Here is a 16,709-nt window from a genome sequence, read left to right as displayed (position 1 = left end):
CGAAATGCTAACCAGAATGATAAGCGAACAAAACGCAGTACTCAGACAGCAAACCCAACAAATCACAGTCATGCTACAACTACTTACAAACGTGCTAAGCAAAAAATAAAAATGGACACGCTAAAAATAGCAGCCTGGAACTCAAACGGCCTACAACAACGGGCCCTTGAAATTAAAACATTCATATACAATAACAATATAGACATACTACTTGTCTCAGAAACACACTTCACTACAAAAAGCTACATGAAAATACCATACTACACCATATATGATACCAAACACCCCTCAGGGAAAGCTCACGGAGGGACAGCAGTGATAGTCAGAAACGATATCAAACATTATCTACACAGCCAAGTTAATAAGGAATATTTACAAACAACCACCGTTACAGTACAAACTAGCAGCAACTACTTCCAGTTGTCAGCAGTATATGTGCCTCCACGATACAAACTAACATCACAAATGTGGGAAGAATACTTCCAGGACCTAGGGGACAAGTACATCGCAGCGGGAGACTACAACTCAAAGCACACGCTATGGGGGTCAAGAAACACTACACTCGAGGCAGAACACTGGAAAAATACATTAGAAACAATAACCTCAATATATTATCCACAGGAACACCGACATACTGGCCGACTGACCTGAACAAAAAACCAGATCTTCTGGACTTTGCAGTTACAAGGGGACTAAACACAAATAAACTAAAAATAACACCCAACCTCGAGCTCAGCTCCGATCATACACCCATAATAATTGAATACAGAAACAAACCAATACACTATAGCAAACCAGAAACACTATGCAATAAAACCACCAAATGGCAAACTTTCAAAAAAATAATAGAAAGCAAAATAAACTGCAACATCCCGTTGAAAACTCCTGAACACATAGAACAGGCAGTAGCAACATTGACAGCAACTATTCAAGAAGCAGCAAGGACAACCACTACACCCGAATCAACCAGCAGACAAACAATAACAATCCCGCAAGAAATACTCGACAAAATCAGAGAAAAAAGAAAAGCAAAAGCAAAATGGCAAAAATACAGAACTCGAGAAAACAAAAAACACCTAAACAAACTTGCAAAGGAAGTAAAAAACAAAATAAAAGAACACAACAATAACGAATTCGCAAAGTTCATAGGGACACTCTCTATCCACGAGAAGTCCAACTACTCCCTATGGAAAGCCACGAAAAAAATAAAGAAGCGAATAATACTCGTCCCAGCAATCAGAAAAGCAGATAACACATGGGCAAGAAGCAACGAAGGACAAGCTGCAGAATTCTCCAACCACTTCTGCAACACATTCACACCACATATTATCAACAACAGCAACCTCAAAAGTCATACGGAGGAGGATGCACAAACCATTATTACCACAACCGACAAGGAATACACCATACCTAAAACAACAGCACAAGAAATTAGAAACATAATTGATAAAATAAAAAACAACAAAGCACCAGGAATCGACCTAATCAATGGCAAAATCTTGAAAAACCTTCCGCCAAAAGCAATAAGACTAATGATAATAATATTCAATGCAATTCTAAGAATTCAATACTTCCCCAAACCATGAAAATTAGCACAGATCAAAATGTTACATAAACCAGGCAAAGACCCACACCAAACTGCATCTTACAGACCAATATCACTGCTTCCAGTATTTTCCAAAATACTGGAAAAAATAATATATTGCCGGATAAAAACAATAATAGAGATAAAAAAACTAATACCGGAACACCAATTTGGTTTCAGAAACAAACACTCCACGATAGAGCAAATGCACAGGCTTATAAACGAAATAATAATAGCACTAGAAAACAAGGAATACTGCACAGCCCTGTTTATGGACATAGAGAAAGCATTCGATAAAATTAATGTCTACTTGTTAGTTGTCTACTTGTCTACTTGTAAAATTAAAGTCTTGAAAGTCTACTACAAACAATTAGGAAACAATTCCCGGAGCAAATACACCAATTAATAAAATCCTACCTAAGCAGCAGAACCTTCGTAATAAAAATCAAGGACACACATTCTGAAGTTAAAGACATCAAGGCAGGGATACCACAAGGAAGCGTCCTAGGCCCAATACTATACACATTATACACGGCGAAGATACCAACATCTACCAATAGCAAAGTACTGACATTCGCGGACGATACAGCTATACTAGTCAGGCATACTAACCCAGAAACGGCAGTCAAAATACTACAAGAACATATCACAAAAATAGAAAATTGGCTACAAGAAAAGCAAATAAAAGCAAACCCCAATAAATGCAACCACATTACATTCACGCTACGAAAAAAGATACCACCAAACATCCTACTGAACGGCACGCATAGAACACAAACAAAGCATGTCAAATACCTAGGACTCCACTTAGATACACAACTCACATGGAAACTACATATCAAATCAATAGTAGAAAAAATACAGAAAACAAGGAGATAAATGCATTGGCTAACAAGCCGAAAATCCAAATTAAGCATAGAAAATAAATTAAAAATATATATACCACTATGGGGGACAGCAGCAATGAGCCATATAAACAAAATAGAGGTAATACAAGCTAAAATCCTTAGAACAATAGTAAACGAACCTTGGTACGTCAGAAACGATGACATATGGAGGGACCTGGGAATCCCAACGGTCAAGGAAGAAATTAGCAGATACTCAGAGAAATACAAATCAAGAATAGCAACACACCCAAACCGGCTAGCTGCGGAAACGTACAAAACCATAAACATGGACAGAAGACTAAAAAGGAAGCCCAGCAGAACTCATAAAGGAGATAACCTAGCAAACACGAGGATGGTATCCCGCTGGGGGTAGCCACCAACATGTTAATATAACTGTTAAAAAATTCTACCAAATGTCCAAATTGAACAAATTGTGAATTTCAATAAATAAATTAAGAAAAAAAAGTTATACAAAATCTTTCAAATAGACAAATAGCCTGTGTCCCAACTACGAGAAGATAAGAGAAATCTATCCTTCCACGAACGACGCTTCCCACTAGCAACTTTCCCCAAGGACGCCTAACATCCTTCTCTAACCACCAACATGGAAATTGACCAATTAACAGTAACGTCAATTTCCCTCATCCTTCAAAGACTTTTCTCTGCGAATCCAATGATCTCGTGCTCTTAGACACACCCATCATAATTTTCCTCGACAGCGTCACCGTGATTATGAACTAAAGATTTAATGCATCTTCTTAATTCTTCAATTGTACTAAATTATCAATTGCCGACGTAAAGAGCTCGTAAGAGTTGAGCAGAGATACTTTCTAGATTCAAAAATTGCTCCTACAACTGTTACTTTATAGACGGATATATTATACAGCCGGAATATAAAATGTACTCCTTCCACACGAATTGCATAACCTTCAACTTTTCTTGAAATAATTTTTTTTATATTTGTGACATCCATTTGACAATCGATGAATTCGGTTGTTGCATTTTTCTGTTTTGATTTAAAAAGTTACTGAAAAGAAAAATTTAAATCAATAAAACAATTAGTTTATGTTCTCGCCACATATATATATTTATCTTAACTTTATTGTCGTCTTTGTGATATCACAAGCCTGTTTACGGTGTACGGCCATATACCTACAAGACCGTTCTCTGATATGTACGCGCGCCACTTGCGAGAGTATAATATATATATATATATATATATATATATTATTTTCAACAACAATGTAATTATTTGAATTACATTAATATTTCATTTAGACATTAGTAAAAACCCTTATTATAATTTATAACAATTTTTAAGGAAGTTTTTAACAAAAAGGAAACAATTTAATGATATTACTGATTATGAACTGTTTGAAAAAGTGGAAATAATTAAAAATTGAAGCGATAATTGTAGCGTCTGTTTCAAAACTCAACATACTATAATCAATAATAATTAACTTTACACAATAAAAGGCCCGTAAGCAACAAGTAGTTTAATAATAATTATATTTATAATTACATTTAATGCCAGTTTATTCCGAATAGATTGGGTGTCATTTTTCTACAAAATAGAGAATAACATTAAAGAACAGCCGACAATCGCTAATTAAATACCGCAAAAAGCATAAATTAAAATCAGGGTACAAATTTAATCAAGATATATCAAGGAAAGCATAAAGTGAAAAGGATTGAATTCAAATAGAAATGTTTAAGCAGGCGTCATTTTAATGGTACTAGGTTACATTAAATCATATGGAAAGAAAATTTGATTCTTTTTAACGTTACATTAAAGTTATAAAATGAAAAAATCCTGTGAAAATAAATCTATCTAAAAACAGAATTGGTTCCATTGTTTAATTACTATGTAAATACTATCTATTTATAAACATATAAATATGTTGTTTTTTAGCATATACAGTTTATAATTGGTATTCTGTACTTTTTATATATTTGGTACAACAAACAGTTAAGCTTTTTAATTTTAGTAAAAAATTATAGCAGAAATAAAAATGAAACAGGAATATAAAAATCGTGTCAGCAAATTTGAAATTAAATATACAGGATAGGACATATAAATCGGAACACCAAAATATATCTGTTATTAATGGCCGTATGAAAAAACTTCACAGAATTAAATTATACTATTTTTAAAGGCACATGCAATTGGTACATAATGTTTCTTTCCGAAAGTTACTTTTATAATGAGATTTCAAAGGACATCACCATTTTTTTTGACAGGACCATATCCTTTAATATATTATTAAATCCACTTCGGCATTATCTATAAAAAAGCATTAACATATGTATGTCAACAAACTATTAATTTAGCAAATATTTTAACTTTAATTTATCAAATTTAATATAGAAGTGTCTCTTTCTTTCTTATTCTTTCTTTCTTAAAATTTGACAAATTAAAATTAAAATATTTATTAAACTAATAGATCCTCGACATAAATATGTTAATACTTTTTTATAAGTAATACAGAGGTAGATCGACTAATGTATTAAAAAGTGTATGGTCCTATAAAAGAAAATGGTAATGACTCTGAAATCTCATAAAAAAATGACTTTCAAAGAAAACATTATCTATCATTGCATGTACTCCTCCAAATAGTATAACTTTATCCTGTGAAGCTTTTTCACATAACCACTAATAACGGAGATATTTAGGTATTTATAATTGTTTCCGATTTATATGTCCTACCCTGTATTTAAGATAACATTTAATTAACATGTTTCATATATTAAGAATATGTATCCGATTAGTCCTTAAGTATTTAAGTTTCGTTAATCTTATAACTACATAATGTAGGAATGTTTCTTAGAAAATTAAGGAATTCCCAAATTCTTAAAAAACTTTTTTTTTTATATTACATAATTAATAGTCCCTAAACGCTTCGAAAATTTATATACTTTTATACCGAACTGCAAATAAATTATGTTTACTGTTTCCTCCCTTGAATGAATTACAGTTTTATTTATATATATCTTACATAAAATTCATTATGTTATTGGATCAATGAATCTAAATAAAATTAATAAATCCAAGTAGGATATTTATTTTTATACTTGCTAGCATTTAAGAAGTATGATATGACTCAAAATAAAATTGTATTCATAATACATAATAACATGCATATGGTGTTCCGATTTTTTAAAAAATAAAATAAGCGCATACCAGCCGCGAAAGGTTCGTGTCCACTTCCACCGCCGCATATCAGGGATACCTTATGTTTCCGTTCTTGAAGCTAAAATGCAGAAAATTATTAGTAAAATTGTTCATGGAAACGCCAACATACAGTAAAGTTATGACAACATTAGGTGTTATTCGTATTAATTTGTTTCATACAGAATATTCAAGGTTATGTACGTACGTTTGGCATCAAAACGACTTTATGAGATTCTTGATACTCCAATTGCGGAAATGCAAACGATAATCCAAAAAGAGATTCCGTGACGGCATTATTAACTTCGTTAACTAAACTCTTCATAGTTCTGAATAAAATTTTCGTAGGATACACACTGAAGTAAACGTAGCTGTTCACTAAATCGTTCTTCTGCGTACTGTGAACGAAGAACATTCAAGATTAATCTTCACTCAGAGGTCAAGAGTTATCGCACACGTTGAATCGCAATAAAGACACCTATAACCCTGCATATACACGAGCTACACTTTACCGTGCGATCCCACTGCGATCATATATCTAACTTTGTCGTATTTAACAGGAAAACAAAGAAAAACATATGGTCGCAGCGGGATCGCGCGATAAAATATCGCTCGTGTGTATTCAAGATAATACACATGTATTCGTCATGAATGTTAGCCAGTTAAGCGAAATACAATTAGATAACATCGAGTATTTCTTTACACTTTGTGTATAGTGAAACTACACCATTTCTTAATGAATCTCATTGATACGCGAACGTCACACATACTAGCTTGCAATGGCTTACGTAATTTTCGTTTACGTTTATATATTTATTAACGTATAATAATATTTATGAAACGTATTAAAATTGATTAATATCTTTAACTCCGATTATATATTAACTTCTGATAATCTTAGTTTTGTAAGAGCTACTATATTGCATTTGGATAAACATTAAGAGCACATGATAATTGGGGAAATTACGAAAATTTCGTTAAGATAATGAAAATGGAAAAGTTGTAAGAAAAATTCTAAGGACAAGGTTAAAGTATTAAGTCTGAATCTCTTTTAATTGTATTGTCATTAATGAACTGCTTAAAACACTCTCGCTACCACGGACGACTAAAGTCGCTCGCCACGATACCTTTGTTCAAATACCACAGGCAACTGAAATCGTTCGTCACGAAAATAATCCAGTCAAATTAAGCCTAACAAAAGTGAATCCATAAACAAATTGACAATAGAAATATTTTTAGATGATATGATTCGGAACGATATTTAAAACAAAATAAACGATTTTGAAACAATTTTCCTCCGTTATTTCATAAATAAAATATCGATTAAACGAAAAATATATGACTTTACTTATATTTCGCTTTATATGTTAAAAAGCATTTGTCATCCAACAAAAGGGTTTCAATGGAAAATTGTGTAGATCATAGAATTATCCGTAAAATGAGACCTATTACACTACGATAAGTCCAATTTGTAAGTTACAAATTAGTAAAAAGTGCCAAGAAATCCTTTTTCCTTAAATCGTTTATAACTTTAATTAAAAGTAGTATGCAGTATCGAGGAGCTGTGATAAGTAAGTACTATCAGAGAGGAAATGAGAGTGCTCACGCTCGTAGTTCTGGTTGTTTCACAGTACAGGTGCTGCACCATGCGGCCAAGTGCTCAATTCAGCTAAAATTAGCGTATACAAGAACCTATAAAATTAGGAATCTGCCCTGTTTGGTTATAATTTAGCATATACAAGAACCTATGTATTTAAGCTTAAAGTTAGGGATCTTTCCTGCTTAGTCATACACTACCATAGATAAGAACCTACTGAGTTCCACGCTACAAGAAACTGTTTAACCCCTTGCTTTGCAGTTTAAGTTCCAATAGCACTAACTATAAACAGCAACAAGCTCGGTCACACGTCGAGCCATTTCACGATTTGGCTGAGCGTTTGGAGCTGTGCAAATCGCACATGTCTTTTGATATGTAAATGCATGTGTAAGATACAACTAATTTTATTTTGCAAGGTGTTTGATAAATAATTACTACCAATTGGTCATTGAATAAGAAAGATTTATTATCTTAACGTAAAGAATAAATCAATAACATCGACGAACCACGTCTCTCACACGATGGAGGTTAAGGAGTTAATTGCACGGTTCTACGGAATAGTTCATACCTACTTCTCTATCCGAGATAGACAAGTAGGAAAATGACAAAATTTTTTTATTATTATTATTTAATTTGTATTTTACAATTTGCCTAGCTGAACATTCAGTAAATTTTTCTAGCTTAATTGCTAAATAACATGTGGATGGCCACTCCCGGCGGGATACCATCTTCGAGTTTGTCTATTTTATTTCTTTAGTGAGATCAGTGCGGTGTTTTCTCTTTAGTCCTCTTTTTATGAGAGTTTTGCTCGCTTCAGCAGCCAGCTAGTTTGGATGTGCTACCGTTCTTTCCTTTTTTCTGGGTACCTGCTGATTTCTTCTTTGACCGTTGGTATTTTTAAGTCTTTGCGTATATCCTAATGACAAAATTGCGGAATAGTGAAGCTAATTGTAAGTTGCCTAGGAAAGAGAAATTAATGTTTTACTATATATTTGTTGAAGAGAAAATAGAAAATCCTTTTTCAAACGATCAGTGAAGTGATACAATAATTTTTATATTTTTCCGAACACCACTTAAATTTAACGTTAACCCTCAGCACTTATGTCAATTGTCAATTGTCAATTGTACTGGCATGAATATTTTTTCATTGTCGCATGGAACTATATATCTTTTTATCTACATATCTATATATCTATATATCTTTTTTTTTTTAGTATGTACGACGATTTTTGTTAAGACAAATTCAACGACATTGTATATGAGTTCATTTATTGTTGTAAAATGTTATAAATTAATCAGTTCATAAGGCATCAAGTGAGCCAGACTCACTAGCTACTGGCTATTTACTGCAAAGTAAACGCTGTAAACAAATATCGAAACCTAACCCCAAACTTCTCAAATTACCAAATATTACTTAATCATGAAAACTCACTTTAGTTGACTTACTTTAGACGAATAAAAATTGTAGATGTTAAAAATATCTATCAAATAAGATGTCACATGTTAAGATTGGTAAATTCGTCGACTTATAAATAATAAAAACTGTCCAAAATCGCACTATTTTCAATTACCAACTATTGAAATTGAGAATGCGAGGTTGAAACTTTATGAAAATGTAGTTCTTGTCAGATGTATGAAAATGTGAAATTCGAACACCTAACCTACCGCCTGACTTTCGTCATCCTCCACTGTGGAAAGAAAGAACGTCAACACTTAAAGGTTTTGACAAAGTGAAGCATGAAAGCCTCTTACAAACAATCAAAAAACATTTGCTGGAACAAATCCATCACTTACTCAAATCATACCTAAACAACAGAACCTTTGTAGTAAAAATAAAGGATGTATATTCTGAAGTAAAAGGCATCGAGGCAACCACGTGTTATATAATAATAAAGTGTTGGAAAAATTTACCAAATGTCCGGCTGGACAAACTGTAAAGCACAAATTAAATAATAAAAAAAAAGAAGCTCATACAAAAATAGGATACCAAATTTTATACAATCAATTGATACGGTTGTTAATTTTCATACGATCAATCAACTTATGGAACGAGGGATTAATTTAATTTGCAATAAAAGTCTTCGAGCTTATCTCAGTTTATGCTCCAAGCTTGCACACTATCTGGCAAACCTATGTTTAAATATGCAGGTGTAATAAAATTTTGTCATTCAAATGCTTGGGTAAAAAACCCAGTGATAATCATTTTCGCTTAGATGTAAAACAATTTCGTATTTTGCATACCGTAGTGGAACTTGTTTCTATTAATTTCTAATTTCCTATAATATCGATTTCTATAGATTACAAATCAGTAAAAATACTTTTTTTTGTTATCAATGGTTGTAACATGAATAACCAATCAGCATCAAATAAGACATTTTTAAATACTCGTGCATCAGCTTAAATTTAAAAAAGAATATCTTTTTGAATAAATATTTATATAATTAGACTACGAATTTTTATGCAAATTCATATTTTTATTAATATAATCACAAAAATAGAGGCTAAATAGGTTTTATTTACTACATATTATAATGAAAACGAATATTAAATTTTGAATTTATTTACACATTTTTGCTTATAATGATATAATATACTTGCATTCTGTGTAAATTTTTCATAAAATTCCGCAATCTAGTCATAACCTAAGCATATTTAACTTCTTCTTTCGATACTTAGTTCTTTACTGATTTACATTTTATACACAGCGAATGGTAACAGCGAATAGTAGGAGGGACGAAAGCAATTCTCTGGATCTTGGTTGTGTAATCCCACTTTCGCATTATGGATTGTGAGATATGAAAGAAATCCTTTTAAAATACTGTGTCTTGCTTGTAAGGAAATATTGAGAGCCAGAACAAATGAGTTGAAGAGGCATACTCAAACTACAATCCATATTATAAATAAAAGTCAGAAGGGATCAGAAAACAAAACTGAATCAATTTCCTCCACCAGTCTTGAAAAAGATGTAAAATGAACAAAACTAAGATATGTTCTAGACCATAGATACTAATATGTTGTAGAACATAATCGAAGTTTTTATTCTCTTGAACATTTTGTTAAAATGACGCAACATGTAATGCGGGATTCAAATATTGTAAATGAAAATAACACTGAAAAAGCGGAAATTTCAGCATTAATAAAAAATATTGCTAAGAAGACGATTACGACAGAAACATTGTACTTGTTGCAACATAAAATATTTTTGGTACTTGTCAACGAGATTACAGACATCTCAGAAATGAAAAATCTATATATTTTAGCACAATACATAGATAAAGGAAAACTAAAAAGTTTTTATTAGAGTATTTTCGGGTGAAAGATGGCACATCCGAACATTTATATAAATGCTTCGAATATACATTAAATAACTATAATTCGCCCGTGATTAATATTATTGGCATTTATATAGATAATGCATAGCATAACTCAATCGTTCCCCGCTTAGTACAAAACAATAACGAAGTTGCTGTGTTTCCATGTATTTACTACTCAGTGCACCCCATTGCGTACGATGCATGTAATTTACTCGTGTAGAGTAATTGCTGCATTTGATTTATTCGAGTTTACTAAAAATTCGATGGGCATAGCAAGACTAAAAATGATTCAGTCATCGAGATTAAGATAGCTAGCAGTTTTTGAACGCATCGAAGGAATATTGCAATAGGAGGCAATATATATATTTGTATTGACAGTTATTGAAGATGAACAATGAACATGGATCTATCACTGCTATTACGACTTTTAATAGCTTCAATTATTTACAAACTAAAGTATATCTAGAACTTTTACTTTCGCGTTTTACTTTTGCGTAAAACATTACGGGTGTTCAGAAGTTTTAACACATTATTCCAGAGTTCTCAACTATCGTTTGCCAACAGAATACCACACAGTTTTACGAGTAGATTTAGATAGATTTAAATTTTATTAAGGTAGATATAATACATCTACATTTAGATTAAGATAAGTTCTTTTCGACAAAAATAAGTTATTTCCCCTAGAATCAATCAATATTGATTAATACACAAGAGATACTATCAATAGCATAACATATAATACGACAGAAACTGCAAAATGTGAAAAGCTTAAAAATTGTCGTTGTAATTGTCTGAAATTTTATCAGAATATACATAAAGGTTTAATTTAAAGACTCTTATTTAATGGGCCATTTTTTAAACTCTTTAGATTTCTTAAATCTACCTATCTATTATTTTGTAGGTTAGCAACCATAAAAACCAAGTACATTGCATTTGTGATAAATTTAAACCAAAACTGAATAAGGAAAAGACTGTAATTGCATAGAGTTTATTAATAATGTGTTAACTTTGATTAGGTCGCAATGTATTTAATATGCTATTTAGTATGTGAATGAGTAATCTTAACTGTTGCATATGTATATAAGGTTCAATAATTGGATAATTCAGGGATCGATTCTGAAGTCTGAAAATCAAGTTTTTTTATTATGAAGTAATTAAAAATACAAAAATAAACAACAATTAATATGCGTCTATAACAATAAATAACGATAATTATCTAAACGGGAAATAACAAGTCTTTGGTACAATGTTTACCTGAAAATCGAGAATCGATTTTCAACGTCCTGAGCTACCCATCTTTCTTCTTCAGTCTTTAAAATCTTAAATAACTATTCTGTAACCTTGTCTGTCTGTAATGTATCTCTCTGTCCGTCTGTTTGGGAAAAACGTGCTTCTTCAAATGGTCATCCGTAAAACAAAGGAAGATCGCTCTGTCCGTAAAACACAGCCTGTCGTGCTACCCGTAGAACAAAAAGAATCCCTATCCTACATGAACTCTAGGGAGTTTACACCTCCCCTCCGCGTGTTGACAATTACATTGTTAATTGTCTTCTCTATAAGGGATCAGCTTACTCGAGTGGAAGAAATTCCCTTCAGATCCCCGATTACCGTTATCCACTTCATATATGGAATTTGAAATCTTTCTTAGAATTTTGAAAGGTCCTTTCCTAATTTCTTCCAGCTTATTTCTATTCATTTTGTTTCCGTTGTGGGTGAAGACCATATCACCAATTTTAAATTTGTGTTCTCTTCTTTTTTTATCGTATTTTTGTTTGTTGATTTCGAAATTTCTTGTTGAATTTTTGAATGCTTCTTCTCTGTCTCTTTTTAGGTGTATCTTATTCTCCATTATTCCTTTAGGGACGATTTCAATCATTTTTCCATACAGCAAATGATTTGGGGCTAATCCCGTTACACTGTGTCTGGTGTTATTGTACTCTTCTACACTTTCTTCTGCGATTTTTGTCCAGTTTCTCTTTTTTTTCCGAATTGATCTTGCATCTGATCCTGTTTACTAATGTTTGATTTACCCTCTCGTTTAGTCCATTAGAAGATGGACAGTCTGTCGAGGTGAAAATTAATTTAATATTCTTCTTTCTCGCGTACTCTTGAATTTCTTTGGATGTCATTACTGGGTATCGGTCTGCAAGGATAATTTTTATGGAATCAGTTTCTCCTGTCGAGTCTATAAGTTTTATGATATCTTCTGCGCGTTGTGTTTTTGATGTGGACATAAAAACAGCCCTTGAAATATGATCTATGAGTATGTGCATATATTTCTTTGGTGAGTTGTTATTGGAAAAACCTCCGACCGTATCGAATGACATTATTTCAAACGGTTTCCTCGCTGGTCCTAGTCTCGACATAAGCCCGATCGGTCTTCTCGTTCTGCTTTTATTCTTGATGCAAATTTCGCATTGTTTGCAGAATTTGTCGACAATTCGGTCCATATTTTTAAAATAATAGAAGGGTCGGATTTTTTTCAATATGTGATTCCTTCCAACATGACCAAAGAAATCATGCACCGTCTTTATGATATATTCACCAAACTCTTGTGAGACGAATATACGTTGACGTCCTTTAATATTTGAAAAAAAAATCTCTGATTTTTTTATAAGGTCTTTCGTATTTTTAATATTTTCTCTGTTTTCTTTTTGATCTCAAATTATGTCTTGTTTTTTTATAATATTCACTACTTTTAAAACCTCTTATTCGTTCTCAAAACTTTCTAAGACGGGGTTCCTGGATAGTGCGTCTGCCTCTATGTTGTGTTTTCCTGGAGAGTAGATGATCTTGAAGTCGTACTGCGACGAGTAGTGCATCAGGTCTCCTAAAGTTTCATCGGTTCTTGCCTTGATTCTCATTGATTTCAACGGTTTATGGTCTGAAAGGACAGTGAAATATCTACCGATTAACCAATGCTGTCAGTACTGAATCGCCTCTTTAATAGCAAGACATTCAAGGTGAATTGCTTTCTTCTTTGTCTCTGTTGGTTTCAATTTTCTCGAAAAGTACGCGACCGGGTGTAACATCCCGTTATCTTGAGGTTGCTTGAAAACTGCCCCTAAGCCGTCTCCACTTGCATCTGTATAAATGAATACTTCTTTGTTATGGTCATATATTGAAAGGATCGGGCTTGAACAGAGGTATTTTCACATTCTTCATTCCAAATAAATTCTGTTTTTTCTTAGTAAATTGTGTAGCGGTTCCAGGAGTTCGCATGCATCTTCTATGAATTTATAATAAAAATTTATTTTTCCGAGTAGTTGTCTCACATTCTTCTTGTTTCTTGGGCGTTCAAATTCGCGTATCGCTTTGAGGTTATCTTTTCCTGGTCTCACGCCGTCTTTCTCGATAATGTGGCCTAGATATTTTACTGAGTTCTCTGCGAGCTTGCATTTGACCAGTTTTAATCTGAATCCTTCTTTTCTTATGACTTTCATCAATTGCTCTACGTGTTTGATATGTTGATCAAACGTTTTGGAAAAGACTAGGATATTGTCAATGTAATTCATGCAAAATTCTGCTAATCCGTTCCTTCTAAGGGTATTTGCCAGCGCCCGTTGGGAAATTGCAGGAGAAATTTTCAGTCCGAACGGTAAACATTTCAATTGCCAGTGTCCATTTTGTGTTATGAAGGCTGTCTTCTCTCGGCCCTCCTTTTTTATTGGAATTGACCAAAACGCCGAATTAATGTCAAACGTTGAGAAAAAATGGCAATTTCCCGCTTTGACTATGATATCTTCAATTCTTGGGAACGGTTGTGGTTCCGGAACTACAATTTTGTTTATCTCTCTGAAATCAATACATAGTCTATCTCTACGATTCGACTCTTTTTTAAAAGCTAGTGTCACCAGTGCTATAAATGGTGAACTTGATTCCTCTATGAGATCGTGTTCTAGTAGTTTCGTAATCTGGAATTCTATTTCTTTCTGATCTGGAATGCTACATCTGTATGGTTTCTTTGATATGTATTTATTTTCAGTTAGCTTAATGGAAGTTTCTTGTGATTTCCTAGTTCCCACATCGAATTTGTGTTTAGCAAATACATCTTTATATTTCTCTATAAGTTGGCTTACCTCTTTTTTTTGTAGGTTATTTAAGTGTCCTAGGTTGTCCATAGGATTACCCGTCTCCTTGTATTCGGTAACGTTTACCTTTCTTCTCTGGTTATTTCTTCTTTCTTCTTTTCTATTAAATATTATTTCCTCTTTGTCATCTACTTTTTGACTGACTCTCAAATTCTCGTCTTGTCTTAGTTTGAATTCTCTTATGGCGTCCAGCCCTAAGATGAGATCATATGTGAAGTTATCATTGCGTACTATATAAACATCTATCTCTTTTTCTATCTTGTTTATTCTCATTTTTAGTCTCGCCCGGCTGCTCGTGAAGTCCTTTCCATTGATAGTTTTGAACATGCTCTTGTCTTCTTTTATGTTTGCTTTTATTTGATCAATGATCTTTTGATTAATAAAGCTTGCATTAGCTCCAGTGTCGTAGACACCTTTAATCTCTTTTTGATCATTGACTTTAACTCGCAGTTTTATCAATGGTTCGTATTTCTCCGGGCATTTTAGTTTTTTTCTTCATTCTCATCCGGTGTTCCTGCTTTGTCATTTTCTGATGTGAATATATCCAGTGAATTTATTTGTTTGCGTTTCTTCTGAGGGTTTCTGTCTCTATTTCTACATAATTCCACTGGGTGGAATCGGCCCGGGAAATTCAGTGCTTCACATATTGTGCACGGTTTTTTTTTAATGGTGGATTTACCTTTTTAACCAGGTCTATCTTTCTTTCTTGTGTTTCTTTCCTTTTTCTCCAATCTTCATATTGTCCCAAAATTCCCATTAGGTCATTTGTTGACTGTATATTTTCTCTTTCGATTTTATCTTGGATTTCGATAGGTAATCCAATGACAATCAGGTGTATCCTCACATCTTCAGGCATTTTTCTTTTTACTTCCAATATTAGTCGTTCTTTCTCTACTGCATATTCTATGAACGAACCTGAAAGATATCTAAAATTGTAAGCATATCGTATTGCCGGCCAACCTTTATTAAAAGTTTTGAGAAATTCTTCTTTCCAATCTTCCCAGTTGTGTCCTTCAGCTTTCAGTAGATTTGTTTGGTACCATCTTTCTGCTGTTTTTCCTAGATACTTTCTTAAACCTTTGACTTTTTCCTCATCACGTTTATTTTGTATTTTTTGCATTCCTCTTCATACTCTGATATCCAGTCTGCGGCTTTCTGAGTTCCTTCAAATTGTTCTATATTGAAGTTTATTTCCTCTATTTCCCTCTTACCTCGTTTTTGGAGAGTCTCTAGAAGTTTTTCCATGTCCAGATTGGGTTTCTCGATTTCCGTCTTTGTTTTTCTTATGGGGGTTATTTCTGCTTCCTCTAAGACAATGTCTCGGAATACGAAGACTGAATCCGTATCGATATACAATGCTGCTGTCTCGTCATCTATTGTGAGTTTAATATTTCTATATTGGCCTACCTTGGTTAGACTGTTTGCGGTCTTCTTCACTGTTGGTAAACTGAATAATTGTTGATGGTACTTTTTTTCTTGATATTTCGGGGGGGAAATATAGCATATTTCGTCTTCTGGTCTTCTGATAGATTCTATACTCTCTATCTTCTCCCCTTTCGCGTTCTCGTTCATGACAACGCGTAGGTTAACTTTCAGCGGCATGGCGTGGCGAAAATCGATTTATAAGGTTCAATAATTGGATAATTCAGGGATCGATTCTGAAATCTGAAAATCAAGTTTTTTTTATTATGAAGTAATTAAAAATACAAAAATAAACAACAATTAATATGCGTCTATAACAATAAATAACGATAATTATCTAAACGAGAAATAACAAGTATTTGGTACAATGTTTACCTGAAAATCGAGAATCGATTTTCAACGTCCTGAGCTACCGATCTTTCTTCTTCAGTCTTTAAATCTTAAATCTTCAGTCTTTAAAATCTTAAATAACTATTCTGTAACCTTGTCTGTCTCTAATGTAACTCTCTGTCCGTCCGTTTGGGAAAAACGTGCTTCTTGAAATGGTCGCCCGTAAAACAATGGAAGATCGCTCTGTCCGTGAAACACAGCCTGTCGTGCTACCCGTAAAACAAAAAGAATCCCTATCCTACATGAACTCTAGG

At 33.1% G+C, this 16,709-nt stretch overlaps 2 protein-coding genes across 7 annotated transcripts in view; both read right to left on the bottom strand.

Annotated features, from left to right (window-relative positions):
• Positions 1-6,797, bottom strand: part of LOC126916144 (triokinase/FMN cyclase-like) — a 111,604-nt gene extending 104,807 nt beyond the window's left edge. For 3 of the 6 annotated variants that reach the window (XM_050721611.1, XM_050721616.1, XM_050721615.1), the window contains exons 1-3: positions 6,345-6,403; positions 5,850-6,039; positions 5,654-5,723 (exon numbers count right to left, since the gene is read on the bottom strand). In XM_050721611.1, the coding sequence (XP_050577568.1) occupies positions 5,654-5,723; positions 5,850-6,039; positions 6,345-6,388 (304 nt within the window). In that variant the 5' untranslated portion in view covers positions 6,389-6,403. Of the gene's footprint in view, positions 1-5,653; positions 5,724-5,849; positions 6,204-6,344; positions 6,404-6,792 lie in introns of those variants that run through there. The other 3 variants (XM_050721614.1, XM_050721613.1, XM_050721612.1) reach the window with 3 other exon arrangements.
• Positions 6,798-12,652: 5,855 nt separating this feature from the next.
• Positions 12,653-16,391, bottom strand: LOC126916165 (uncharacterized). Its single transcript, XM_050721662.1, has 2 exons — positions 15,323-16,391; positions 12,653-13,436 (listed from the first exon to the last, which is right to left on the bottom strand). Exons 1-2 carry the CDS (start codon positions 15,761-15,763, stop codon positions 13,422-13,424), a joined length of 456 nt encoding a protein of 151 aa, XP_050577619.1. The 5' UTR covers positions 15,764-16,391; the 3' UTR covers positions 12,653-13,421.
• Between the last annotated feature and the right edge of the window lie 318 nt (positions 16,392-16,709).

This window comes from Bombus affinis, chromosome 5 (assembly GCF_024516045.1).
Source record: "Bombus affinis isolate iyBomAffi1 chromosome 5, iyBomAffi1.2, whole genome shotgun sequence".
Classification (NCBI taxonomy): Eukaryota; Metazoa; Arthropoda; class Insecta; order Hymenoptera; family Apidae; genus Bombus; species Bombus affinis.
The sequence above is the reverse complement of the archived record's forward strand: the minus strand, read 5'-3'. Positions and strand labels throughout refer to the sequence as shown.